The sequence below is a fragment of the Miscanthus floridulus genome, chromosome 19 (assembly GCF_019320115.1).
Source record: "Miscanthus floridulus cultivar M001 chromosome 19, ASM1932011v1, whole genome shotgun sequence".
Taxonomy (NCBI): domain Eukaryota; kingdom Viridiplantae; phylum Streptophyta; class Magnoliopsida; order Poales; family Poaceae; genus Miscanthus; species Miscanthus floridulus.
The window spans coordinates 95,244,382-95,271,925 of record NC_089598.1 but is presented as its reverse complement, the minus strand read 5'-3'; the positions used below and the strand labels follow the sequence as shown (position 1 = coordinate 95,271,925).

Genomic DNA, 27,544 nt, shown 5'->3' with positions numbered 1-27,544 from the left:
AGGCCCCGTTTAGTTCCCCAAAACCCAAAATTTTTTGCGCAGTACCCGTCACATCGAATCTTGCGACATATGCATGGAGTATTAAATGTAGACGAAAAAAAACTAATTACACAGTTGGGTGAGAAATCGCGAGACGAAACTTTCGAACCTAATTAGTCCATAATTAGACACTAATTACCAAATACAAACGAAAGTGCTACAGTACCCAAAACCCAAAAATTTTCGGATCTAAACGGGGCCTAATCGTGTTGTGTGAGCGTGCCAACGGCTTTACGATTCGTGCCCACGGGGAATCCTGCCCGTCGGATAAATCTCCAACGACTCACGCTACGGGCGAAGGGAAATTAGCGCTTTCTACAGGGACGTGTCCGCAAACGCGCCCCGCACGAAACGATTTCAAAATGGCCCCACCGCACAGAGCCTTCCTCCAATAAAGGCTCTCTCTCCCCACCCCTCTCTCCCCTCTTCACACGCACTCCTCCGCCAGTCCGCCGTCTCCGCGCTCGGCCTCCCCCAATCCCCCCAACCAAACCCCACCGCCTCGCCTCGCCGGAACCCTACCCAGCCCCCCCGCCGACCCGTCGCCATGAGGGAGATCCTCCACATCCAGGGCGGGCAGTGCGGGAACCAGATCGGGGCCAAGTTCTGGGAGGTGATCTGCGACGAGCACGGCATCGACCACACTGGCAAGTGGGACGGCGACTCCGACCTTCAGCTTGAGCGCATCAACGTCTACTACAACGAAGCCAGCGGCGGACGCTACGTCCCGCGCGCCGTCCTCATGGACCTCGAGCCCGGCACCATGGACTCCGTGCGCTCGGGGCCCTTCGGCCAGATCTTCCGCCCCGACAACTTCGTCTTCGGCCAGTCCGGCGCCGGCAACAACTGGGCCAAGGGCCACTACACCGAGGGCGCAGAGCTCATCGACTCCGTGCTCGACGTCGTCCGCAAGGAGGCCGAGAACTGCGACTGCCTCCAAGGTATGTCTTGTCTATCTGATCTATCCCACCGGATCTGATGTTTTCGCCCCTTTCCTCTCCGGGGTTATGGAGACACGAGCCCTTCTGGATCTAGGGTTTATGAGCCATTGCACTTGCGCTGTGCCTGTAGATCTGAACGATTTCGCCTAGATCTAAGCGGTTCGTGACATTTTCGACGAATTGAGCGGATTTTGTCGTAGAATTCTCGTACCTCTCAGTGGTTGCTGAGCTAGACGCCTGACAGCCTTACTGATCCATTATGATGCATTGTTCTCCCTTAATACTGCAGGGTTCCAGGTCTGCCACTCTCTGGGAGGAGGTACTGGTTCAGGAATGGGCACCCTGCTCATCTCCAAGATCAGGGAGGAGTACCCTGACCGCATGATGTTGACATTCTCTGTCTTCCCGTCGCCCAAGGTGTCTGATACTGTCGTGGAGCCCTACAACGCCACGCTCTCAGTTCACCAGCTTGTTGAGAACGCAGATGAGTGCATGGTGCTCGATAACGAGGCTCTCTATGACATCTGCTTCCGCACGCTCAAGCTTTCTACACCAACCTGTAAGTGCTGAATGATCTTTTGCTTGATGTTACACATTCCATTTTTGCATTTCTATCCTATTAGTTTCTGTTGTTGATATTTATTTGGCATGTTCTGGTTGATAGTATAACAATCTGTTTGCTTGTATTTCGCAAATTGATGATGCAGTGATTTATCTGTATATGCTTTGCGCCAACAACATTTATTATTGATATAAATATATGTGGGTTGTAACTCGTGGAAGTGTTATGATATGTATAGCGCTCATTTCTTTTTGTCTGGAATGCAGCACAAGCAGGCTAGCTGTTCATTGTGTTTTGCTAACATGTTTATTGATTATTTGCTGTCATGGTCTGGCACTTCTATCTTGTATGTCTCCAGTACACATTTTCCATTCTGCTTGTTATATACATGTAAATGATCAGCTACAAAATGATGCTGGAAAACCTGTTAATAATAAACATATGGGTTGTAACCTCAGGAAGTGTTATGATATGCATAGCGCTCATTTCTTTGTCTGGAAGCACAAGCAAACTAGTTTTTCACTGTGTTTTGCTAACATGTTTATTGGCTATTTGCTGTCATAGTCTGGCACATACATTCTATCTTGTATGTCTCTAGTACACATTTTCCATTCTGCTTGTTATATACATGTAAATGATCAGCTACAAAATGATGCTGGAAAACCGGTTAATAATAAACATATGGGTTGTAACCCCAGGAAGTGTTATGATATGCATAGCGCTCATTTCTTTGTCTGGAATGCAGCACAAGCGAACTAGTTTTTCACTGTGGCCTTGTTTAAATCCAGGGTGTAAAGTTTTGGGGTGTCACATGGGGGTGTCGGTGTTCGGATACTAATAAAAAATCAAATTACATAATCTGTCAGTAATCTGCGAGACGAATTTATTAAGCCTAATTAATCCGTCAAATTAGTCGCACTGTGCAATTAGTTATTTTTTTAGTCTATATTTAATACTCCATGCATGTGTCCAAACATTCGATGGGATAGAGAGTAAACTTTTGGGGGAGGAACTAAACAAGGCTTGTGTTTTGTTAACATGTTTATTGGCTATTTGCTGTCATAATCTGGCACATACATTCTATCTTGTATGTCTCGAGTTCGCATTTTCCATTCTGATTGTTATATACATGTAAATGATCAGTTTCAAAATGATGCAGAAAAACCTGTTAATGATAATAAACATGAGTTGCAACTCCAGGAACTGTTATGATATATGCATAGCACTCATTTGTTTTTGTCTGCAATGCAGCATAAGGAACTAATTGTTTGGAAACATGTTTATTGATACATTTGATGTAGTGTAGCACGTGCATTATCTACCTAGTATATTTCTGGTACATTTACCATTCTGCTAGTAAATCGTTCAACTTGTATGTAATATTGAAGGGGGCTGATGTTTTTGCTTCAAACTTGACAGTGTTCTAGTTGATGTTATTGTCTTAAAATCCTGGAGTAATATGCCACTATCATAATCTGCTTGTTATTTCTGTACAGACATAAGCATGTTCTATAACATTGTTTTTTTTGTGTGTGCAGTTGGTGATCTCAACCACCTTATCTCTGCAACCATGAGTGGTGTTACGTGCTGCCTTCGCTTCCCTGGTCAGCTGAATTCTGACCTCCGGAAGCTTGCTGTGAACCTGATCCCCTTCCCACGTCTCCACTTCTTCATGGTTGGGTTCGCTCCACTGACCTCACGGGGCTCCCAGCAGTACCGCGCCCTCACCGTGCCAGAGCTGACCCAGCAGATGTGGGATTCCAAGAACATGATGTGTGCTGCTGACCCTCGCCACGGCCGCTACCTCACGGCATCTGCCATGTTCCGTGGCAAGATGAGCACCAAGGAAGTGGATGAGCAGATGCTGAACGTGCAGAACAAGAACTCTTCCTACTTTGTGGAGTGGATCCCCAACAACGTGAAGTCGAGCGTGTGCGACATCCCACCCATCGGGCTGAAGATGTCCTCCACGTTCATCGGCAACTCGACCTCCATCCAGGAGATGTTCCGCCGCGTCAGCGAGCAGTTCACGGCCATGTTCAGGAGAAAGGCCTTCCTTCACTGGTACACGGGCGAGGGCATGGATGAGATGGAGTTCACTGAGGCCGAGAGCAACATGAATGACCTGGTGGCCGAGTACCAACAGTACCAGGATGCCACGGCTGAGGATGATGATGAGTATGAGGAGGAAGAAGAGGAAGAGCATGATGCCTGAGCCATCCTCCGCAGTGCTTGGTACAGATATGATATCCCTTGTCTCGCTGTTGGCCAGTATGAGTCGATTGAGGTGCGTGTGGTGATGTTAGGTACTAGTAGATGGGTGGTATTGCTTATGGATGTGATGTTGCTGTGTGACAAAACTGCATTTCCTTTTGTATTATGGTTGTCCCCAAGTTGTTATTACCATGAGGTGAGGTAGCTTAACTGACTATTGCTATGCCTTATGCAGCAGTTAAAGTGGTTTATGTGGTATTAGAGAATTCATGTGTGTTAAATGATGGTGCATCGGCAGTTTGCTGAAGTTTTTGATTGACGTGTTATGTCTGTATGTTTTCACCTCCTCCTTTGATTTAAGTTTTGCAACTAGAACATGCCAAATAAACAGTACCATCATCTGTTGGTGCTCTAGTCCAGACGTAACTTTTCAACCAAATCCCCAGGAGGTCAGAAGGCCATGCCCGCAAACTGTGTCTGTTTGCCAATTACATGCCGTCCTGGTCTGGAAGGAGAAATTGGGCAGTGGCTTGATTGGTTGCCTGAATTCCTCTGGGTCTGGAAGCAGGCCGGGCGTGGCCTGTGTCACTGTGTGCATCGCGTGCCAGGCAGGCTTGTTTGGTTTGCCCAGGGAACAGTTTCGACGACACGCCCTGCTATTCGACGACACGCCGCTGCTGTCGATCTCCTGCTGCCGTGCCCGCCACCTACCCGTTTGCTTCTTCCCTTGGCTGGGAACTGTTTTTCTTTTTTTAATGGAATCTAAAGTTCTATTAAGCATAGGATCCCGATAAGTTGAAATTCAATAAAATCACATAGTCAGCAGTATCTAAAGTTCCATTAAGCATAGGATCCCGATAAGTGGAAATTCAATAAAATCACATAGTCAGCAGTACAATTACAAGCTCTAGGACAGTGGGAGACAAAGAAGTATTATCTTAAAGCTAGAAGAAATCAGAGCCTTGATCTCACTAAGGCCTCGTTCGGTTATTTGAGATTGATTTCCAGCCACATCCTTCCTTCACAAATTTGTATTACGGAGGAAAATTCCAGGCCCGGAATGGCCGGTTCCAGGGGCTTAAAGCTCCGGTCGGTTAGCCTGTTCCGGGCCATTCCACGACAGGAATGGTTCCATCGCTATATAAATTATCGAAGGGATCCTTGGCCTGGTTTAATTCCTAATCAACCTGGAGGGCGTATTGCTTCCGCCGCTGTGATTGCATCTATCTCCAACACCACAAACCCCATACCGAGCGAGGAGGCACTCATTCGCCCGCCTTACACCTGCTGAAATATCGGATGATGAATCCCCACCTACCTTAGACTTGTTTCTTTGACGAAAGCTCCATCACAGTTTATCTTATACAAACTTGCAGGGGTGGCTTCCATCTTGGCTGGACTGACACTTCGTTAATGCAGGGGAGTCTTTGCTGGGAACCGGATTTGGGGAGGCTTGGACCGGTTCGGATAAGCGCGATTATGAGAAGAGAAAAAACAAGAATGCAAGGTTTTCACAATTTTCTGCTGACGTTTCTGCTGAAGTTGCTAACGCAGAGTGCTTGTTAAGTCTGACATAGTCGGTTTTTCACAATTCCCGCATCTTTCACATGAAACTTTTGTGATATTTCACAATTCCTCAATCGAAACTCTGTATTTTTTTTTGCCGCAACAAACCACCTCAAATAATCACCAAATAATGTTCTCTCTCTCGCTTACATACAAAGAATGTAATGAATGAATAATATTGAATCCACAATCAATCTCACTCCCAAATCTCTCCAGCCTCAAACAATTCGATTCCATCCATGTTTCTACCGAGCCTCTCAGCACTTCTTGGCGCAGGCGCTCTTGGCCTTGTGCCTGAACAGCACCTCCTTCTTCCTGTGCGAGGTGTTCTCGACGGTGAGCACCACCTTTCCCGGCTCGCCGGCGCGGAACGAGTTGTGGACCGCCTCCTCGCCGGACCCCATCTTCTTGCCCTTCCTGATGATGATGGTGTAGGAGCCCTCGTCCGCCGGCACGAACTCCTCCTTGTAGTTCACCTCCCACCCCAGCACCGTCAGGTCCCATGTCAGCGTGGCGTCACCCTGCAAAGAAACGGCCGTGTCAATCCGGCCCGCATTGTCTGAATATAAACTTCTTGTTCATTCATTCATGTGTCAGCACTGTACCTCAGTGGCTTCGATCTCGATGGTCTGCGTGGAGCTTCCCTTGACGGTGATCTCCGTGACCTCGCCGTCGTCCGCGGAGAACTCGGTGTCGCCGTCGCGCTTCAGGCCGCCGTACTTCACCGGGATGGCCTCAATCGGAATGTACCTTCAGAGAAGGTGCACGATGTTTATCAGAAACTTGTCCAAAATTTCTTGTAAGATTGGCAACAAGACATGTTCGACCACTTGGACTTACTTGAGGAGGGTCTCGGTGACCTTGGACGGGCGAGCAACGACGAACTTGTTCTTGGTCCTCTGCGTCAGGAACGGGTAGAACAGGGTGCTGAACGCGTAGTACCAGAACGGCACATTGATCAAGATCTGCAGGTGGAGGGAAATCACACATAACCATATTAAATCACTCGGCCGAGAAATTCTACCCGATCGATGATGGATGAGCACACTCACGTTTCTTGCGACGAGCTCGGGGTAGTTGTCCTGGAACAGGTCGAGCACCTGCTTGACGGCGACGCGGAGGTCCTTCTTGGCCGGGCCCGGCGAGTTCTTGAGGTCGGTCACCTGCAGCAGCGACGCGGCGCCGCCGGGCCTCAGGTCCAGCTTGGCGACGTGGCGCTCCATGGCGCGCACCCGCCACCGGAGGAACCTGGCCTTGCCTTCCTCGGTGCCCAGCGCCTTCTTGTACACGGCGTCGTCCGCGAACACGCCCAGCGCGTTGTAGCACACCGGGTGGCCCTCGCGGTCCGCGCCGTCCAGGTAGCACGCGCCCGCGAGTTCCTCGGGGAGGTCGGCGTCATCGGCGTCGCCGCTGAAGCCGGTCCAGTCCCTGCGCCAGCGGAGCGTGCGGCGCAGCATCTCGAACGCGGCGCCGGCCTTGAAGTCGCGCGCGCGGAGGAACTTGAGGAGCACCACGTCCGTGGCTTCGTCGCCCTTGCTCGGGAGCAGAGGCACGCCCCACAGCGCGATGTCCTTGTCGACGACGACGACGGCCGCGGTCTCCGCCGGCTTCTCCTCCTCCTTCGCCGCCGCCTTCTCGCCTGCTTCCTCTTTCTTGGCCTCCTCCTTGGTGTCTTCTCCACTCTCTTCCTCGGCCTTCTTCTTCTCCCCTTCCTCATCGCTTTCCTTCTTCTCCTCCTCGGCGTCGGCCTCCTTCTTGCCGTCCTCCTCTCCCTTCTCCTCGGATTCGGGCTCCTCCTCTTTCTTCTCCACGGCCTTCTCAGCCTTCTTCTTGGCCTCCCCCTTCTCCTTCGCCTCCGGCTTGCCGTCGTCGAACAGCTTGCCCTCCATGATGGCCGTCTCGACCTTGTCGCGGAGCTCGGCGAGCGCCTTACGCTCGCTCTCCTTGAGATCGTCCAGGAAGTTGCTCTCCTCCCTGAACGACGCGTTCTTGGACACCGCAACCGCCTCCTTGGCGCTCACCTCCTTCGCCGGCGCCGGCGCAACCGCCTCGGCGCCATTTCCGGACACAGCCTCCACGGCCATGGCACTCACTCACAATCACAGCTCACAACTCGGCAGGAAGCACGCGTGCGGATTTCACGGCGGCGGTGGCGAGGAGGGGAGATGAGTAAGAGAGAGAGAGAGAGAGAGAGAGAGAGGACCGTGGAGTGGGGGATCGGAGGAGAGGGGAGAAACGGCTATATAGTGAGAGCGTAACGGCTACGGAGTCGGGGCCAATGGGGGTGGCGACAGGTAGGCGGGCGGAGAGGGAGGGAGCCGTTGGGTCGGGCCGTTGAGCTCGTGGGGCCCGTGGGCTTCGGCAGGCGGGGGGTGGCTTTGCTTTTGCGGTGCATGGTCAGCCACTCAGCCCCCAGCCAACCTGCCAACGGCTTCACATAAAAAAAAAATGCCAACGGCTAGCTGCTTGCTACCAGTAGTCTGTTTACTTGTGCAGCATTGCAACAGAGCACATTGCAACAGCAAGGCTGCTGCAGAGGCTAAAGAGAGATGAGATGGGTTGTGCAGTTGAGCCTGTGCCTGTGCTAGGCTGTTGTGTGTTGTCTCACCACTTTTTGTGGGGGCTGCTTGTTAATCTGACAGCTTTGCTCTTTGACTGGACAGCTATGCAGCTCAAAGGCAAAGACAAAGTCGCACGTTCACAGCTTCATAGTGCCGTATCATTAGGAATTAGTGTGCAATTATGCTGCATTTCCAAGCTGGCCTGGTTTGCCAATGCTGCAAAAGATGTATGTACATCTGTGCTTAGCGACGGAGCCGACCAGGAGCTGCCTGTGGTATTGCCATTGCTAGTCACAGCCAGCCTCCTGGCTTTTGCTCCCATGTCCAGCTGGTTGCCAAGCAGAGCCAGCCAAAATGACAAGAAAAGAGTCGAATCCACAACTCTAAACAATGCAAAGGGGAAAAGGTGCAAATGATCTGAGATTTTGGAAGCATTCATTCATGCTAATTGTTCCAGCTGCACCGCACAGCAGGGCTGGTCCAGTTACAAAACAGATTGACGGAGACGGTCCCCAATTCAAAATGTTCGGCACATGGTCGGTAGATTGCTTTGCATGTGTCAAACGAACACCTGAATTCACGGTTGGGGCAAATTAAAGACAGGTTCCTGGTCAGGTGTTGAGAAGCGTGAACAGGAAAAACCCTTCCAGCTGCTACAATTTTTGGAAAGGCCTGCATGATTAACCTTACTACCCTATAGCCGCTATAGTTTAGCTACTCATATGACCCACCCAAATGTTCATGGTCTAGCACCTGGTGTGGCAATTAATCTACATAAGCTTAATACTATACACAAACCTGCCAATGTCTTGTGTGCATCTGAGTAAGTTTAGCTTTCAACCTCATTTGCAGCAGGAATCAGAGGAAACCTGGGGTTTCCAATCCAGTTCATCAATGAGGACTACCTGAGCTCCAAGCCTCCAACAGGCCATCCCCAGAAACAATCGTGTAATCTCACTTGCGTTGATTGATACAAGTACAGCAAATCAGCAGGAACATGACTTTCTTATGCACTGTCAGAGACCAAAACTATTCCTGCCGTCTTCACCAGAAATTGAGTCGTCTTCACCAGAAACCGAGTCGTCTTCAACAGGATGTGGAAATGGCATCTCATATGCCACATTGTCCTTTTTACTCTTTGCATAACTGTTTTGACGCTTTTGCACTGCTGTTACAGCTGCTATAGTGGATTTACCAGCATCCTTATATTGACCAGTAACCCTGTGTTGGAAACAAAGGTTGAATTTGGTGATTCACTGAGACATGCTGTTTGAAGACTTGGGTAAAGAAATGTTGGTAAATATAGAATCAAAGGTAATGACAAAATCCATGCTCAAGAAACTTCAATATAGAAAATAAAAACACACCGGTCATATGTCAAGAAAGCATCTCCTATTTGTCCAATCACTTTATTCCGCACCTTCCTCACACAAACCTATGATAACACCCCAGGTAATAGAACAACAAGTAGGCACATGATTAGATTTCTTTGCAAAAAAAAAAATGATGAAACAAATCCCATGGAATCAAGGGTAAAAATGAGAGCAAAAATAACCTGCACAACATCAAGGGGGCCAGCATTTGGATCCCTGTTTCTGTGGACGACAATTCCATTATCGCATTTGTTTATGAAATGTGCGCTTCCACTTATGTCATACATATTAGGTGGACCTCCATTCCAGTTATGAAGCTATACAAAACATCAACTCCAAGACCTCATTTTAGGTCACCAAAACTAATAAGTGTTATGTACAGTTTGATTACCTGTCTAGGATGCGCAACAAACCATACATGACATGAATGGTGCTGAGCAAAGCGCTTAACCTTGGTAAGAATCTGGCTGACGTATTCTGTTTCCGTCCTGTTGAGTATCCAGAAAAAAAGGAAACACACACACATAAATACAAAGCCATAATAAGTAGAAACTCTTGGACAAAAGTTGCTTATCTTTAATAATGCATGTTAATAACAATTATCAGCAAATCTGTAAACGGCCATCATGCTTAGGAGAGCCAAGGTAATGCTTACTGGTTTGAGGGGCGCTGATGGTCAAGTTCATTATAAGGATCAATCACGAGACCACGCACTCCATGTCTTAGAACTGCAGCTTTTGCAAGGTCAAGAACCCAATTAATAGATGGAAGGCTATCATCTTCACACCTGTAACAAGAAACCTCTAAATATGAAGACATATGTCATCCTTCAAGAGAACCATATGAGTGGAGAGAAGGTAACTATTGCATTACTACATAAAACTAAGAGACTCTAGAAAGTGATTTGTGCTGTCAGATGTGATAAATACCGAATAAGATGGAAAGTTTCATTTAACCATTGTTTTCCTGCTTCAAATTCATCAGGAGTCATCCTCTGTGCATCCCCACCATACCTGCATTAACAAAAACAAGTATTGCTTAACCAACTAAACTTTACCATCTTATAACCAAATAAACACAGTGAAATACTAACGGTCCTCTAAAAGATAATCATTCTCTTTAGGGATCACTAATAAGACAAATTGAAACACCAATTGCAGACTGACTTACCTAGCATCAAAGAATGGTTTCTCAATGTGCTTCTCTAAGAGTTTCCTAGCATGCTCCTTTACCTAAACACCAAAGACAAAACTGTTTGGAAGTGTCCAATGACCTTTAGTTAATTAACTGACATCAATCAAATACTACAATGGCTTGCCTTGTTTTCCATCGAGCACAGAACAAATTTCCACCCACATTGTTTGTTTATATTGCATAATAAAGCATCTATCCACTCGCTTTTACCAGAATTCGGTACTCCAGTTACTACAGTCAATTCCCCAGGAACAACCTGAGAAAAAGAGGGGAAAAATTGAACAATGCGGCACATAGCTTATAGGCCATCTTTTCTATGCTCACTAGCCATGTAAGTCTGTTCAGGTGGTACTTAACGATCACAGAACAAAAGGATAAGCCACTTTCAATTAAAAATTAGCCAGATAAAGAATGAGTATAGACAGATTTATAGGACAAAATCAAGGCATTGCTGTACTGAACATATTGACAGTAAATTGAATGAAATAGTATCATATGGTAAACAAAGAAAACAGATTGCCAAATTCAACTTATGTGAGCAAAGTACCTGTGATGAGGCACACAAAAGCATTACTGTTATAATAAAGAAAGCTAACTCTTCTTGAGAACCCACCTTCACCAATGAACTAAGGAATATTGAATAATGCAATAAAACTTTTTTTACCTTGTAAAGATCATCCAAAGATTTCCATCCAGTATGAATACCAAGCTCATCACCATGTATTCCAAGAAAGTAATTATCAATCTCTGGGAAGAAATCTTTGAATGAAAAAAGGCCTCTTATAGGATACAGTTCTGCATCTTCTATAACCTTTCTCAATGCTTGTGGACCTAAAAACATCAGTACCTGTAGGTCAAAAAAAAGGTGTTACAAGGGCTGGTTACATAATGACAAAAGACTACCCAAGTTCCAAGAACTGATTTCAAGAATATGTCAAATGAACCCATGCATTCCATAACAAACCTCATTTGCATCCTTGCAAGTATCTGTATCATTCTTCTTTGGCCACTTGACTCTCCAACATCTGATTGCATCAAATCAAATGGGAAAAAGGAAATGAAAAAAAATGAATGGTCACATAACATTTTATTTCACAATAGTTAAAGCATGCTGATGCACAGACCTTTCTTTACCAAGTCGACGAGCAAGTTCCTCGGCCAGAGCCTGACCTGGATGATCATCATCAGTTGCTAATATTATCCTAGATGCCTATTCCCATGTGCCAGAACAAAATCAGTAAAGTGATCCGATAGCCTCAGAAAATAAGTTAATAGATTGATTTCTGAAGAAAGTCTTCACCGAGTTGAGATAGTCTTTGCAGTTCCAAAGATAGTTATACTTCTTATCCTAGCTTTACAGTGAACATACACAGGCATTAGGTCACAGATTAACAAACTACTATCTGGTGGTGGTATATAAGCAAATATAGATCATCACAGAGACCAAAACCTTTAGCAACATGGGAAAATACAAAATAGTTCTAACCTGTTCTTTGTTTGGGATTTTACTGGACACTTTGGGTGGTGCACCATCTGGCACACTGACACAATTACGATAGCCAGCTTCATCCATGGACAGCTTATCAATTTCACCCTCCACCTGAAATGCCAAAATAATAATAATAATAATAAACAAGCAATCAAATTGCAAACATGGAATCAAATGGGTTGATGCAATTTTTCTCAAGAAAAATGCCACTATAAAAATCCAATCGGACATCATGAACATACAATGATAACATCATGTGCACGCTTTATATCATCCAGACCATAAAAAATTTTCTCCGTGTTTGCCTCCTGATACATAATAAAAATACATATTAATAACAAAATAGCAAAACTTCATGCATTGCAAAAGGAATGAGGACCACAAACCTGTGAAAATGTCTTATCAACTGCCCTGTATTTGCAGCCAACAAGAACTCCATCACGTCTATAGGTAAAAGCAATGGATATCTGCAAATGGGATGCCATATTTATAATCCTATCGCAACAGCTGTTGAACCAAAGTAGAAATGCCACAACAGTTACCGTATTATTCCAGTTACGTTGCATTACTTTATTCCTTCGAAGTGTTTCTGCTGAAATCATTCTCATAGAAAAGTATTCTACAAGCTGACAAAGCCATCATTTTACAGAATGCCAATGTGATCACAGATGCTTTCAATTTACATCAAAGTAAAATAACATTGAACTGGGTTTTATTTTTTTTATGGTTTACAAAACACCACTTTGATACAAGTAGCATTAGTTAATTACCTCGTCACAAAGTGGCTCAAGATTGAGGTCCTCTTCAATGACTTTTCTGTAAACCTTATTTGCTGTCTTCTTAGCTTCAACCTCTTGGTCAGTTTCACTTTCTATGTCAGTCTTTCCTTGGGATATGTTGGTAACTCCATCAGCCTGCAGAGAGAGAGAGAGAGAGAGTGAAATCAAGATGGTTTCTAACTTCAATTTTTGTTTCATTCGATTCATGTACACACCTGGATAAAACCTCTCCAGCCACATTTAGATCTAAAACAGTTCCACGTTGCATGCATACTGAAGAAATGGCATACAAGGAACGTAAGATGATAGTTAGATCCTGAAATATATAGCTGAAGAAACAACAGACAAAGAAAATCACATATTCAGGTGTGGACAACTCACCCATCCTTTCGGATGAAGACGCTGAGACTCAACTCCTCACTAGATCCACCATTGCACTAGCGAAAAGAAGGAAAGTTTACTTCATTATTTGTCGCTAGATAGCTCAACAGCCCGAAATGCAATGGATCACTAAAAAGAAATTATACATCAGTATTGCATGTGGGTTGAAATGTTCTCTTGAACCAAGTAATTTTGAATGGATGATTTAAAGATGTGTCACTTCTGTGGAACAATTTCTTATCATTCATTTCCAATCCGAAATGCAATGGATCACTAAAGAGAAATTATACATCAGTATTGCGTGTGGGTTGAAATGTTATCTTGAATCAAGTAATTTTGAATGGATGATTTAGAGATGTGTCACTTCTGTGGAACAATTTCTTATCATTCATTTCTTAAATCAGATTGACTGCTTGGTTACAAAGCTAGAAAAGACTGTAAACTGGAATCAGCACAAGGTTGTAACAAACAGAAGCTACAAACCTGTGGGCACAACATGCGCTGGAAATTTCCAAGTCTCCACTGCTTGGGATTAATACCTTCGTTTTTCAATTTCTGAATGAGCTGCCCAAGTCTCTCCTCAGAAGCAGCTCCATAGTTGCTTGCTGAATGAACTGTAATGCGAAAACACAGCACATAGATTAAAAAAAAAAGATGATTCTGCATCCAGTTGTTATAACTTATAAGCAATTATTTTAAAAAAAAAAATAGTAGCAGCCTAAGTAGAGGAGAGCACCGGAACTGCAGAAACAATGAAACTTTGAGGCCTAGTCAACGCATATCACCAATTTAATTTATAGACGTCAAACAGGCTAACACCATTTAACTTGAAGTTCAACAAAACATTTGAGCACGTGCATCGAGCTGTTCTGCTACAATTCCAATAGGAAGAAGTAGAGTTCGAAGCATTTTTTCAAGTGTGAGCTCGCTTGGGGCCATAAAACAATAAATAAAACATCAAACATGGAAATTACCATCTTTTACTATACGAATCCTGCCCCCAAAACCGGGCAAGCGGATCGGGCCACGTCGCCCATTAGTCCTCTGGCCGTCCGATCTGGCTATCTCGCAATGACGTCCGTTCGATTGCAGTTCGATTTGGGTTTCCACCCATTTCTTCGCAACTCGAACAATCGTGAACTTTCTCATGCTCCGCGTCGTGTCGCCCTCTGTCTACTCTGCGTCCCCGCCGCCCATGCCATCTCCCGCCTACTGGGGCATCCGCGCCCCCTTCGCCGGACGCTCGCAGCACTTGGCATCACTCACACCTCCGTTTGTCTGTTGGTGCCTGCCCCTCGCTGCAACAGCCTTCGAGGAGCACCTGCCGGCGCCATGAGGCCCTATGTCATACGACTAATGGAGGCCCCCCAACCTAGAGCAAACGGGCCGAGGGACGCCCAAGGAGGGGCGCTGGGCACCTCCAGCGCGCCCTAGTGCGGCTGCGCGCGCGCCAGGAGGGGCGCCGCCGCTCTCGCCGCCGTCGTCTCCCGGAAGGAGTTACCATATCAGAGTTTGGTTAGTTTGCCATATTAGAGTTTGGTTAGTTATGGAAGGGAGAATCCAATCTATAAGGATCTCTCGTAAGTTGCTTGGAACACAAGTCCAATAGGGACTATAAATACTAGGGGGATGTAATCAATCAAATCAAGTAATAGAAGAGCGATTACTCCTTCCTCTCCCTCTCTCCCTCTTCCTAGCGTCGCTGCCCCCTCCCTGCGCCGCCGCTCTCAGCCCCCCAAACCCTAGCCGTCACACCACTAAGGGCCCCCTCCCAACAGGGCTCTTACACCTGGTATCCGGAGACCAGATCGATCCGATGACCACCATCACCATGATCGACGACGTGAGGAAGCAGATCGCGACCTTCTCCACCTTCATGAACAACCGCTTCGACGAGATCAACGCGAACTTCGATAATCTCAACACTTGCCTAGACAACATCGAGCGTGCACGCCCTAAGGTGGACGCCGAAAACGACATCCACAAGGTCCTCGATAATTGGAAGAAGTTTGATGAGTTCTTCGCCCGCAGCGAAAATTCTCCTCCAATAGTAGACCCACCTCAACCGGAACTCACCACTCCGGAGATCGCGTACAAAATAGGAGCACCATCAACAACAACACAACTCCCTCAACCGATAGCAGATCCCAAACTACCTTCGGGAGAAATCTGCGCAGCGCCCACATCAACATCAACCATGGCTACTGTTGAAACTGGCGGTTTCAGACAACATGGGGGAGACTAGGGCCTCCGCCCGTCAGGGGTCGCCCTCGGGCGGAGGCATGGGATATGCTCGACAGATGAACTTGCGAGAAGCTGGCACAAAGAGCTAGGGTTTCATTGATTCATTCACCAACCATCAGCACGGTTACAAGTGTTCCCTATTTATAGGGCTCAACCACTTCATAACAGAATTTATTACAATGCCCCTCAACTGCTACAGTACATTCCTGGAATATTCCGCCGCTAGCCTCTTGTTTGCGGGGCAATCCTGCCATACCGTCTTCAAGTAATAGGCCTCCACGAGCAGCCGGCCCACCATGCCTCGGTCTTCAGCCCAAAGGCCTGGGTCCCCGGCGCTGGCCTCCATCTCCAGGGGCGCGCGCTGCCTCGGCGGGTCTCCGCCGGCCGGTCGGAGACATCACCCACGAGTCTCCGCCCGGCCGCGCGGGGGCCATGGTTCTCGACGTTGGCCTCCGCCTTCAGGGGCGTGCCGTCGCCTTGGCGGGTCTCCGCCGGTCCGGTCGGAGACATCATCCGTAGGTCTCCGCCCGGCCGCGCAGGGGCTATGCTGGCGCGTTTGCGCGGACCACGAGCGCCTGCGCTTGAGTACCTGCACACACTTAGGCAAGATTGTTTGTTTGATTAGTTCAGAGGTAGGGCGGCCTCCGCCCTTATTACCGGAGACGCCCGTAAGTCGAAACGGGGCGGCGTCCGCCTGGGCGGTCGGAGACGTGCATGCCTGGCCCTGGCGGTATCCGTGATGAGGGCGCAGAACCTCGTTCAGCGCCCCTCGAGCATAGCCAGGAAAGTTCCTTTAATCAGCGCCAGGTCTCCGCCCTAAGACGATCGAAGACGCCTTGGCGACACCTTGCTGTCAGAGGCCTTCGTCACTCGCCGAAGCCGTGTTACAACAGTCCCCCCCTTTTGAGACCATGGTTCGCCGGAGCGTGCCGTGAGCTCAAAACGCCTTGGCCAAAGGCGTCCGCGGGGGCGGAGGCCATATTCATCGGTGTCTTCGAGCGAAGCCCCGCTACTTCCCCCCTGGCCCGCTCTGGCGTGGCCGTAGGTCTCATTGAGAGTAGCCGTTGGGCAGCAAATCTAGCCGTTGCCCTATGGCGCGGCCGCTTCTGCCGTGTCAGTTTCCGTTGCATACCCTGCGACTTTTTCGGAAGTGACTGTTGTGCGGCGGGCGAATTTTCCGGAGGTGACCGTTGTGCAGCGGGCGAATCTTCCGGAGGTGACCGTTGTGTGGCGGGAGCCGGACCGCCTGCCCGCTGCCTATATAAGGGTGCTGTTGGTGGCGGGGTCCCCCGCCCGCATCGCTCATTCGCTTTCATTGCTTTCGAGAAATCGCTCTCTGCTCTCTTCGCTTTCGCCTTTCGCTGCCCCCGCGCGTTCCGTCTTTCTGCTTGTGTCTCGCGCTTAGGTTGTTGTCGCGGTGGCTTTCCTTTTCGCCTCCGCCCAAACTCGACGGCCCGCCTTCTCCGGACCTTACCGCCACCTTCTCGGCGTTAGGGCCGTCGGCTGGGGTGCGCGCTTTGAGGAGTGCATGCTTGCCTCTGCCTCCGCGTTGGAGTTTGAAAAACTAGTGGAGGAGGATTTGGGGAGTGTCTCTGCGTCTATCGGAGACCTGATCGCCGCGGACTCCAGAGATATGGCGATAAAGTCTTGGGACTTCGGCCCCTCCTCTATTACTGAGGAGGCAATCACGGAGATGTTGAAGGAGTCATGTTTTCCTTCTTCCAGGGTAAAAATCCCTCCGCCGGGTCAGACTGTTCCGGAACCGGAGGAAGGATATGCGGTGGTCTTTCGGGACTTCTTCACCTGCGGCCTCCACCTTCCTTACATCCCCTTCCTTCGCCGGGTGTTGGAGACCTTCAATGTCCAGTTCCATCATCTGACTCCTACTGCTTTCCTCACGCTTAGCAAATTCTGCTGGGCGTGCGTCTCTTACGGTGCCGAGCCGGATGTGGACACCTTCTGCACGTACTATGAGCTGCAGAAGCAGCCGAAGAAGAAGGAGGTGCGAGAGGGCAAGGAGGTGGAGGTGACCTACCAGTACAGTAGTTGCACTTTTATGTCTAAGAGGAACCAAGGCGTGGACCGCCTGGAGATCTCTTTTTGCCAGAAGGGTAAGTGGGACCGCGGCTGGCTCGAGCAATGGTTCTACGTGAAGACCTACGGGGTCCGCAGCACTACCGAGGATGGCGTGGAGCTCTCGGAGTATCCATTGACTTCTCGGATGGAGGAGATGGCGCCGCACACGCGCGTGGATCCGCCGGAGGAGGTGTCTCCGACGAGGGAGGCTTGTTATCAGGCTTTTGCGGCAGCGTGCCGCTACTCTGGTGGCCGCGATCTGGTGGAGGAGATCATGGCCTCCAACTACTGGCCCTTGGGCAAAAACAACCCAGCCTTTCGGCTGGAATAGGTCAAGGTTCCCGTTTTCGGGCCGGAGGCCGGGATTCCGATCCCACGCTTCGGTCGGTCCTTGGGGGAGGGGGTGATGGAGGACGGTTTCGTCTCCGAAGTTGAGGAAGCCACCATAGGGTTGGTTGGCAAGATTTCCGAGCGTGAGTACACGTCTCGGATGGCCGTGGCAGGCACCATGCCGCGGCTCAATCGAGTTTTTGAGGAGGTTGGGATCGTCTACTGGGAGCGCGAGGTTCCCACCGAGGTCCTGGCTTCGATTGAGAAGAAGAAGAAAAAGGCCTTCGCGAAGAATGTTACGGCGGAGGCCGAGTCTAAGAAGAGGAAGGGCGCCGTCGGCTCTCGGGCGCCTGCGAAAAAGAAGAGCGGTGCTCTGTTGATCGCGCCGGCCTTGTCTTATGCTGGTAGTGCGGGCGTTGCCTCCGCCGGCAGTGAAGACGTTGAGAGCTCCTCCGTCCCGTCAGCCGACGCGCGGGTTGCTAGCGGAGATGACCGCGGCTCTCCTTTAGCTCCGGTGTGCCCTGCGAGCGGCGCGGTGAGCGGTGCTGGGCATCCGGAGGCCAGCGCTGCTCCTGCGCGCTCCTCGCATGGCATTGTGAGTGCCGGCGAACAGCCGGAAGGTAGCGCCGTCGAGCCTATGATCGACATTCTTGGCGGGCTGTGCTCGAGCTCTGAAGAGGACACGGAGGCCATCCCGCGGCCTGCTCCTTCATCCCCTGCCATTGTCGCGCCTTCGCCCGTGCCGGCGGCCGACGTCGGGCAGGTGGAGGCCGTGCTCGCTGAGGAGGCCCCGGTGGCTCGGCCTTCTTCGAGTCCTCCGCCCGCCGGGCCGCTGGCTGAGGAAATCCGGCCCTTTGGGCCTCCGCCACACGGCATGGCAGAGACTTCTGCTCTGAGGGTGCGGCAAGCTGCCCAGCTTGGGCTTTTTATGAGTAAGTCTGTTTGGTGCACATCTTTGTGTTTATTGTCTTCGCCCGGTTCATTCCTTTGCGTATTGCGCTAGGTGCTAATACTGTGTATCTGTTGCTTTGCAGGTGATGTCATGGCTGGACTCCTCACCCCGGAGGAGCGAGCAGCCGCTGCGGGCGCTAGGTTCGGTCCGGGGCAGCCGGGGCTGACGGCGCCGGGTCCGAGTGAGTATAGGATGTTTTTTATTTTGATCTTCATTTGGCCTGCTTCTGATGTTTCTGATCTGCGCTCTGACTTGAGCTGTTGTTGTTGTTTGTTTTTTTTTACGTAGGCTCCTCCGACACTTCTATCTCAGGTTAGGAGGAGTGTTATCTTGCCGTTCTTGGAGACGTCGAAGGTGGTCTTTGGCTGTTGGTGCGTTAAACGTGAGATTTGCTTTTCTCACCTTATCGTTTCGTTTTTGTTTTTCTTTGAGCAGATCGCTTCAAACAGCGTCTGAGGGACATGGATTTCTTCTAGCTTCTCCGCGTTCACTTGGAACACCAAAGCCTGGTTCGTCTTCGGCGGTTTTGCCCCTTCCTTCTTTTTTTTTGTATGCTCGCTTCTAGACTTGTTCTTGATTCCGTTGCTGATCGCTTTGGTTTTTTCCCTCTGGTCGCAGGGGTATCAGACGGGTGTTGTTATGGAAGAGCGCTGTACCCGCGAGGTCTCCGATCGAGACGCCGCGATCGAAGCGCTCAAGGCGGAAATCGAGCACCTGGAAGGTGAAAAGGGGGGTCTGTCGGACTCTCTTACGGCTCTCCGCCTGTCTATGGCGGAGAAGGAGCGAGAAAAGGATGGCTTGAGGGCCGATCTCGCCAAGGCCCGGGAAGCGGAGGTTTTGTCCGTCGAGCAGGCCCGCAGGGCGAACGAGCTGACCGAGGGTCTCCGGCGAGAGCTTGCCTCCGAGAAGGAATCCGCAGCAGCAGTGAGGGAGCAGCTGTCTTTGACGACGAGGCGTTTGGACTCGGTCAAAGGAGTCCTTGCTGCAACCGTTGGCCACTACCGGGCCACCGTTGCCGAGCTCGGAGGCGAAACCTCCGCTCCTCCGGAGAAAGACAGCGTGTACGCCCTCGCCTCCTGGCTAAAGCGTCACCTTGCGAAGCTCCCCGGTCTGATCAATGGTTGCACGGACTACGGGGCGCTAGCGGGAGTGGCGAATTATGCCAAACTTTTGGCACGCGGCGGATGTACGCATACCGAAAGTATTCCGGAGGGGGCACTGCCTGGTCCGGAGGAGCTCGGTGAGACCTCTCTTGGTTTGCGAAAAAACCTTGAGAAATTTCATTGGGCACTTTTGGGCTCCATTTGGGAGGTCTGCTGTCCGGAAACTGGCGGAGGACAAGAGGGCGAAGGTATTTGTAGTCTTTGTAGCCGCCCCTTTTTCTTTTTGTTTTTGGCGATGCTGCGAAGGCTTTCGTTGCTTTTGCCCCTGACACTCTAGCCTATGCTGCAGGATGCGCAGAAGAGTCTTGCGGGCAGGCCTCCGTCAGTTCCGCGCTCGGCGACTGCGGTCGGCGCCTCCGCCGCTGGTGGCGCTCCGGGGGGATCTACGATCGGCGGTGGTGGTGGTGGTCGGAGGCCGCAGACGCCGTGCCCGCCCACAGCTGACGCGGGCTCCGCTCCAGGGACTTCCGCTGCGGCCGATGCGCCGGAGGTCTAGGCTCTTTGTAGCACTTAGTTGTTTTAGCGTGTATTTTGCAGTCCAGACGACTTTTGTGAATAAAGTTTATTTTGTTCTGAATGGTTTTGTGGAAAATTTTGACCTTGCGCAGGTTCCGAATCGGGAGCCTGCGCAAGATGTTGCGCCCTTGACTCTCTACAACGACGGTATTTACGTGAGCGGAAAGCTTTGGGAGTATTGGCGTTCGGCCTTTCCCCGCAGCATTGCGCGCGACATGTTCGAGTCAGTTAGGTTTGACATAGACGATGAGCACGCTGGGTTTATTCACGCGCTCGCTTGGCGCGGACCTCCGCCACAATAGTTAGGATTTTATTTCAAGTTGGTGTCCTGTAAGAATGTTTCTTGACGCTTTATGGAATACAAGACAGGTTCACTTTCTTGATTGTTTGTGCGGTGGCTTGAGCCCGTCGTGCTAGTTTACATATCTCGTCTAGTCCCGAGCTCGCACACCGTTGTTCTTTGCTTGGGCGAACGTGCGCGATACAGAGGTGGTGGCTAGGACCTTCGCCCCATTTTCTCTCCTTCTCTGTGCTCGCTTGATGGCCGGGGTAGAAGTCTCCGCAGTTTTTCGACCGGCGGAGGCGTACTTGAAGTCCGCCTGGCGAGGCTTGCCGAATCGGTGTTTGATCCGACTGGAGGTTTGGCGCAGCTTGTGCAGACGGCGGAGACTTTTGATATTTCTTTAGCTGGGTGTTTTAGCTGTCTGGAGGTATGGGTCTCCGACGCTGCACACCAGTGGGACATGGTTGATCTTTGGAGATGGCAGGTTATGTCTCCGGCATCGGGGGGATGTTACGAGTTTTCGTGCGATATCCCCCCTCTCCCGTAGGCCTTTGATGTTCATCACCGTGCCGTAGGTCCTATCTCTTTTCCCACTGCCTCCGACTGTCTACTGTTGCCTCCGATTTTACGAGTTTTCGTACAATATCTACGGCCGATTTGGATATCTAAGGAGACCCCTGCCTCCATGGTTATCGCTATGGCTTTTGCCTGTGCTATGCCTTGCTCCCCCCTTGCGCCTTATGCTGACTGAGTTTCTTAAGAGCATGGGGGGAATCCGTTTTTATAGTGGGGTGGTGGCTTTCGGGTGTTAACATTTTTGTACGTTGTTAGTTGGAACGTATCTTGGCTTTAATAGCCTGTATCTTGCCTGAATTATTCGTTCCCCTTAAGATCTTTTTGAAGTAAATAGGCCTGGCGCCGCAGTGGTGGCAGTGTTTTGTCAGACACTTTCTGTTTTTCCTGTTTCGGGTGGCGGAGACCTTTTTCCTGGTTCTAGCGCCACAAATTTGTTGCCCCTGATGCTAGGGTTTTTTTTTGACCTTGCTGCCTAACTTTGATCAGGTCTTCGTCAAGGGTCGGAGGCCTTTTTGGCCAAAAAATTTTTGGTTTGATGCCTTACTTTGGTCAGGTCTTTGTCAAGGGTCGGAGGCCTTTTTTGGCCAAAAATTTTTGCCTTGATGCCTGACTTTGGTCAGGTCTTTGTCAAGGGTCGGAGGCATTTTTTGGCCAAAATTTTTTTGCCTTGATGCCTGACTTTGGTCAGGTCTTTGTCAAAGTCGAAGGCCTGTTTGGCCATAGAGGTCGTTTCAAAGTGCCATTGCCTATGGCTTGCACTTTGAAAGGATCTGTAGTTTTTGTTTATCGAATATTGCGGCGCCAGAGCTAGCCGCTTTCGGTTTTGGGTTTTTTGGGACGTTCTTTTGGGGAATTACCTCTTTATACTTGTAGAGGATTTTTACATTGAGCCTGCTTCGTTAAAAACCTCACCTCCGCTTGGAGTTCCCCTATGAGGAAATGAGTGCAGGCTCTTTTACATTTTGTTTTGATTGAAGTAAGAAAAACTAAGGCAAATGCATGGAGGGGCCTCCGCTTATATTTTGCGGAGGTTGCCCTTTGGTACATTGCCTAGATGTAGTATCTGCGAAGGCTGTCAATATTCCATGTGTGGGTTGTCGTGACACCTTCGCTGTCGGTCAAGTGGAAAAAACCAGGTCGGCCTGCTGCCGTTGCTGTGTATGGGCCTTCCCATTTCAGTTGCAACTTGCCGACCAGTTGTGCGTTGGGTTTTCTTCTGAGTACGAGGTCTCCGTGTTTTATGTCTTTTCTTACCACCTGGGAGTCTCTCCAGTTTTTGGTTTAGGACTGATATTTTGCAATGTTTTCGACTGCTTCCCGTCTTATTGCTTCTATTGTTTCTTTTACATATTCTTCATCTTGCAACATTAGCTGACTCGTGCGGAGGCTTTCATGCTTTATTTCTTCTGGCATTATGGCCTCTTCTCCATAAAGCAGTTTGAATGGTGTGAATCATGTTGTTCTTGAGACGGATGTGTTGTGTGACCAAATGACTCTGGGTAATTCATCTACCCATTTTCCTTTGCGTAGGCCCAGCAATGTTTTTGATATTGCTGAGAACACTACTCTGTTTGCTCTTTCCACAGCACCATTGGACTCTCGGTGGTATACTGAGGCGAAGGCTAGTTTTGTCCCTATGCTTTTGCAAAATTCTTTGAAGTTCTCTGAATCGAATTGTTTTCCATTGTCTACTGTCAAAATTCTCGGTACACGGAATCTGCAATTGATGTTTTGCCAGAAGAATTTTCTGATAATTTCTGAGGTTATCTTCGCCAGAGGCTTTGCCTCTATCCATCTTGTGAAATATTCCACTACTACTACTGCGAATCTGTTTCCTCCTTGGGATGGCGGTAATGGGCCGACCAGGTCCATACCCCATCTTTGCAGCGGCCATGTCGGAGGTATGAGCTGGGTCTCCGACGATGGTTTTGACTGCCCTGGTAAGAATGTTTGGCATGCTCTGCATGTTCTAACTGTCTTCTCTGCGTCTTGTATGTGTGTTGGCCAATAAAAGTCTTGCCTTATTGCCTTTGCTGATAATGCTCTTGAGCCAATGTGTGACCCGCAAATTCCTGAGTGTATTTCTTGAAGCAACTCTATGCCTTCACTCTGCGATATGCACTTGAGAAGAGGCTGGACTACTCCTTTCTTGTACAGTACACCATCTAAGATTGTGTAGTTCCTTGCTCTGACCTGTATTCTTGCTACTTTCGCTTCATCTTCCTCGCTGGTTTTGCCTTCTAGGAATTCTGTTATCGCCCTTCTCCAATCTTTATTTTGTAGGTGTAGTATTGCCTTTGGTGCCTTAGGTATCTCTGCAGTTGTCGGAGACTTCAAGATCTGGTAAAAAGTGTTTGGTGGCAATGGCAGGTTGTTTGCTGCAGCCTTCGTCAATTCATCTGCCTCTGCATTTTCTGCTCTTGGTATGTGCTTCAGGGTGAAGCCCTCGAATCTCCGCTCCAAATTTCTGACTACGGATAGGTATCTGATGAGTTCCGGCTCTCTTGTTGTGTATTCTTTCTCTACTTGACCAGTGACCACTTGAGAATCTGTTTTGACTGTCAATGTTTTTGCCCCTAGGGCCTTTGCTTTGCTTAGCGCTAGGATCAGGCCTTCGTATTCTGCAATGTTGTTTGTTGATTTGAACTCTAGCCTGGCTGCGTATTTCATTCTGACGCCGGAGGGTGCCGTTAAGACGGCGGAGGCTCCGGCTTGGCCCCAGGCTCCATCCGTGAATGTTGTCCAGCCTTGGCTGATTGGTTGTACCTTGGGCTCTGTCGGAGGTGTCCAATCTGCTACAAAATCGGCTAGTGCTTGTGATTTGATTGCTGTTCTAGGGACATATGAGATACCAAATTGTGATAGCTCTGTAGCCCATTTGCCTATTCTGCCGGAGGCTTCTTTGTTTCTGAGCAGGTCTTGCAATGGCAGTGATGTTGGAACTGAGATTTCGTGTGCTTGGAAATAGTGCTTTAGTTTTCTAGATGCCACCAGTACTGCGTAGGCGACTTTTTCCACCTCCGTGTAGTTTAGCTTGGCTCCGGACAGTGCTTCTGAGATAAAATAAACTGGTCTTTGAGTTTTGCCTGATTCTTTTTCAAGCTCGTGAACTAGGACTGCGCTGACTGCATGGTCGGAGGCCGCCACGTACAGCAGCAGGTGGATTTCTGATTCGGGGACAGAGACCACCAGTGAGCTTGCCAGATACCTTTTTAGGTTATGAAATGCTTCCGACTGCTTGGGTCCCCATTCGAAATTGTCTCCGCCTCTCAGGGCTTGGAAGAAAGGAAGGCTGCGTTCTGCTGATTTTGAGATGAATCTGTTGAGCGCTGCTATTCTTCCCGTCAATTTTTGCACTTCTTTCTTGTTTTTGGGTTCTGTCATTGTCATTATTGCTCTGGTTTTGTCTGGGTTTGCTTTGATGCCTTCGCTACTTATGATGTATCCGAGCATCTTCCCTTTTGTAACTCCGAATATACATTTTTCTGGGTTTAGGCGGAGGCCAGCTGCCTTTAGGTTGGCGAAGGTCTCCTGTAAGTCGAAGACATGATTATCCTTGTTCTTGCTCATGACCACTATGTCGTTGACGTAGACTATGATATTTCTATCTAGCTGTGATCCCAAAACCTCCTTTGTCATTCTGGCAAAGGTCGCTCCGGCATTCTTGAGTCCCTCCGGCATTCTGGTGTATCAGTATGTCCCGAATGGAGTGGTGAAACTTGTCTTGTCTTCGTCTTCTTTTTTCATCCAAATTTGGTGATACCCAGAGAAACAGTCGAGAAGAGAAAACCTCTGGCATCTGGCTGCCTTATCGACGGAGGCATCTATTCTTAGCAATGGGAAAAGGTCTTTTTTGCAGGCTTTGTTCAGATCTGTAAAGTCTATGCACATTCTCATTTTGCCATTCTTCTTTGGTACCAGCACCACATTTGCAAGCCATTCTGAATACTTGACTTCCCTGATGACTTTTGCATCTAGCAATCTTTGCACCTCCACCTTTGCTGCCAGGATTCTGTCCTCCGACATTTTTCTTTGTTTCTGCTTTCTTGGCCTCATGTTTTCATTTATATCCAGTTCATGCTGTATGATATCCTTGCTGACTCCCTGGAGGTCGGAAGCTGACCAGGCGAAGATGTCTGTTTCTTACTAGAGTTTCCATGAGCTCTTGCTCCTCTGCCTTACTCAGTTCTGAGCTGATTGTTACTTTCCTGTCTGGTAACTCCTTTTCTAGAGGGGTCAGCTTTGTCTCTTCTTGATCTGCCATATCTGTTTTTTCCTCTAGGCATATCCGGAGGCTCTAGTTCTTTGTCTGTCGACTCGACTAAATTGATGTTTCTTTGGGCTCTGTAGATTGCTTTTTCTATGTTTCTTGCTTCTTTCTGGCTGCCTCGGACTGTGATGATACCATGGAGTGCTGGTATTTTCATGCACAGATAGGCCATATGCAGGGTTGCGCGTTGAATTTGGTTGTGAATCCTCTGCCCAAGATGGCATTGTATGGGTAATACAGATCGACGACGTCGAAGGTTATGTATTCGGTTCTGGCGTTTGCTTGGGTTCCGAAGGACACTGGGAGTGATATCTTTCCTAGTGCCTGTATCTGCTTGCCTCCGAATCGTATCAAAGGGGATTCGAAAGGCTGTAGTTGATTACTGCTGAGCTTCATTTGGTCAAAGGTATTTGCAAAGATGATGTCTGCTGAGCTGCCCGTGTCGATCAACACTTTGCTTATCTCCCATGCTGCTATGTTTGTTTTGATTACCATTGCGTCTATGTGAGGGTAGCTTTCTAGCTGGAGATCTTCTGTGAAGGTGATTGGGACTCTGGACCAATCTGTGTATTTTGCTGGGCCTTGGACTGCTACGTTGTTTACCAGGCAAAGGTGATCTTTTTTTTTGCTTTTTCGTTTGAAAATCCATTGATGATCCTCCGGCGATTGGCAGTATCATGCCTATTGTTGGCAGTGCTCCATGAGGGTTGACTTGGTTTTCTGGGTTTGGCTCATTTTTTGGTGTTGGGAGTTGGTTGTGAGGGGGTGGCGGAGGCAGTTGCTGCATTTGCTGCTGTTGCGGCGGATACTCGAACCTGCTTTGGTTTTGTAGCGGTTGGTTTGTTTCGAGGTAGGTTATGTGGGGAGTTTTTGGGTTTATGTAGGTCAGGCTTGCCTCCGACCTATAGTTGGCCGCCGGAGGCTGCTGTGGGGGCGCTGACCGCCATGCTGGTACGAATTCTGGGTAATAGGCGGAGGCCAGTGTGGAGGGATGTATTTGGTTTGCGTTTAGCGCTGGGTACATCGGGCAGTACTGCTGGTGGCCAGTTGTGTAGGTGTTGTTGACCTCTCTTGCATTCTGCTGTGCCGGAGGTTGGGCGGTCTGCTTGTTCTTCATTCTTTCCTGTGTCTCTTTTGTCTCCGGACAATCTTTGGTGCTGTGCCCTGCGCTTTCGCCATGAAAAACGCAATATGGTCTGCGTTGTTTCTGGTTGTGGTTTTTGTTCCAGTTTTTGCCTTGGTAGCCTTGCCTACTTTGATTCCTGGTTTGGGTCTCCGGCCCTGTTGGCCCTGTGAGTTGCCCTTGTTCGGGGTGAGGTTGCCCCTCGATGCTGAGCACCTGCCCCTGGCGTGGTTTCTGATTTGATGCGTTCTGGTTCGTATAGCTCTTCTGTGAGTTTTTGCTGTTGTTTTGCTGTCTGTTTTGACCCTGCTCCTCCAGCCTTTTCCGGAGGTCATTGTCTGATCTGCAGTACTTCTCAAACTCGTCGTACAACTGCTGTATGGAAGTTGGTTTCTTTCTTGCTAGGTGTGCTGCGAACGGCCCGATTCGGAGCCCTTTGATCGCCGCTTCAATGGCGATCTCTTCTGGGACGTCTGGTGCCTTCGCCTTTAGTTGCACAAATTTCCGAAAGTAGTCATGTAGTGTCTCTCCCTACATTTGTTTGCACTGGAACAGATCTGTAGATGTCAGCGACTGTGCTGCTAGCCCCTTGAAGTTTGCCAATATCTTATCCCGGAGATTTTCCCAGGAATAGACTGTGCTTGGTTTAAGCATGGAATACCAAGTCAACGCGTCACCTTCGGCAGCAATAACAAATGACTTTGCCAGGACGGCGTTGTCTCCGCCGGCGGAGGCGACTGCTGCCTCGTAACTCATAATGAACTGATGGGGATCTGTCTTGCCGTTGAACTTTGGTAGTGTGATTGGCTTGTACGCCGTTGGCCATGGCAATTGTTGTATGCCTTCCGAGAGTGGGGACTTGGGGTCGATAAGCCTCCGCATCACCTGAGTTTGCATCGTGGTTGGGCTGAT

At 49.1% G+C, this 27,544-nt stretch overlaps 3 protein-coding genes across 4 annotated transcripts in view; 1 reads left to right on the top strand and 2 right to left on the bottom strand.

Annotated features, from left to right (window-relative positions):
- Window positions 1–469: 469 nt before the first annotated feature.
- On the top strand, window positions 470–4,022 carry LOC136529949 (tubulin beta-7 chain). Its single transcript, XM_066522996.1, has 3 exons — window positions 470–980; window positions 1,270–1,539; window positions 3,081–4,022. Exons 1-3 carry the CDS (start codon window positions 587–589, stop codon window positions 3,755–3,757), a joined length of 1,341 nt encoding a protein of 446 aa, XP_066379093.1. The 5' UTR covers window positions 470–586; the 3' UTR covers window positions 3,758–4,022.
- Window positions 4,023–5,379: 1,357 nt separating this feature from the next.
- Window positions 5,380–7,725, bottom strand: LOC136527438 (patellin-4). Its single transcript, XM_066520173.1, has 4 exons — window positions 6,375–7,725; window positions 6,163–6,287; window positions 5,928–6,072; window positions 5,380–5,843 (listed from the first exon to the last, which is right to left on the bottom strand). The coding sequence occupies exons 1-4, from the start codon at window positions 7,404–7,406 to the stop codon at window positions 5,580–5,582; spliced, it is 1,566 nt and encodes a 521-aa protein (XP_066376270.1). The 5' UTR covers window positions 7,407–7,725; the 3' UTR covers window positions 5,380–5,579.
- Window positions 7,726–8,272: 547 nt separating this feature from the next.
- LOC136527437 (twinkle homolog protein, chloroplastic/mitochondrial-like) overlaps window positions 8,273–27,544 on the bottom strand; it is a 29,762-nt gene continuing 10,490 nt past the window's right edge. The window contains exons 2-21 of one of the 2 annotated variants that reach the window (XM_066520170.1): window positions 13,583–13,713; window positions 13,100–13,155; window positions 12,934–12,991; window positions 12,710–12,853; window positions 12,482–12,565; window positions 12,326–12,406; window positions 12,182–12,247; window positions 11,937–12,050; window positions 11,751–11,798; window positions 11,575–11,660; window positions 11,415–11,475; window positions 11,115–11,297; window positions 10,575–10,706; window positions 10,427–10,488; window positions 10,186–10,269; window positions 9,912–10,043; window positions 9,648–9,744; window positions 9,439–9,573; window positions 9,251–9,318; window positions 8,273–9,104 (exon numbers count right to left, since the gene is read on the bottom strand). In XM_066520170.1, coding sequence (XP_066376267.1) covers window positions 8,900–9,104; window positions 9,251–9,318; window positions 9,439–9,573; window positions 9,648–9,744; window positions 9,912–10,043; window positions 10,186–10,269; window positions 10,427–10,488; window positions 10,575–10,706; window positions 11,115–11,297; window positions 11,415–11,475; window positions 11,575–11,660; window positions 11,751–11,798; window positions 11,937–12,050; window positions 12,182–12,247; window positions 12,326–12,406; window positions 12,482–12,565; window positions 12,710–12,853; window positions 12,934–12,991; window positions 13,100–13,155; window positions 13,583–13,713 — 2,027 coding nt within the window. In that variant the 3' untranslated portion in view covers window positions 8,273–8,899. The remainder of the gene's footprint in view (window positions 9,105–9,250; window positions 9,319–9,438; window positions 9,574–9,647; window positions 9,745–9,911; window positions 10,044–10,185; window positions 10,270–10,426; window positions 10,489–10,574; window positions 10,707–11,114; window positions 11,298–11,414; window positions 11,476–11,574; window positions 11,661–11,750; window positions 11,799–11,936; window positions 12,051–12,181; window positions 12,248–12,325; window positions 12,407–12,481; window positions 12,566–12,709; window positions 12,854–12,933; window positions 12,992–13,099; window positions 13,156–13,582; window positions 13,714–27,544) is intronic. The other variant, XM_066520171.1, reaches the window with a different exon arrangement.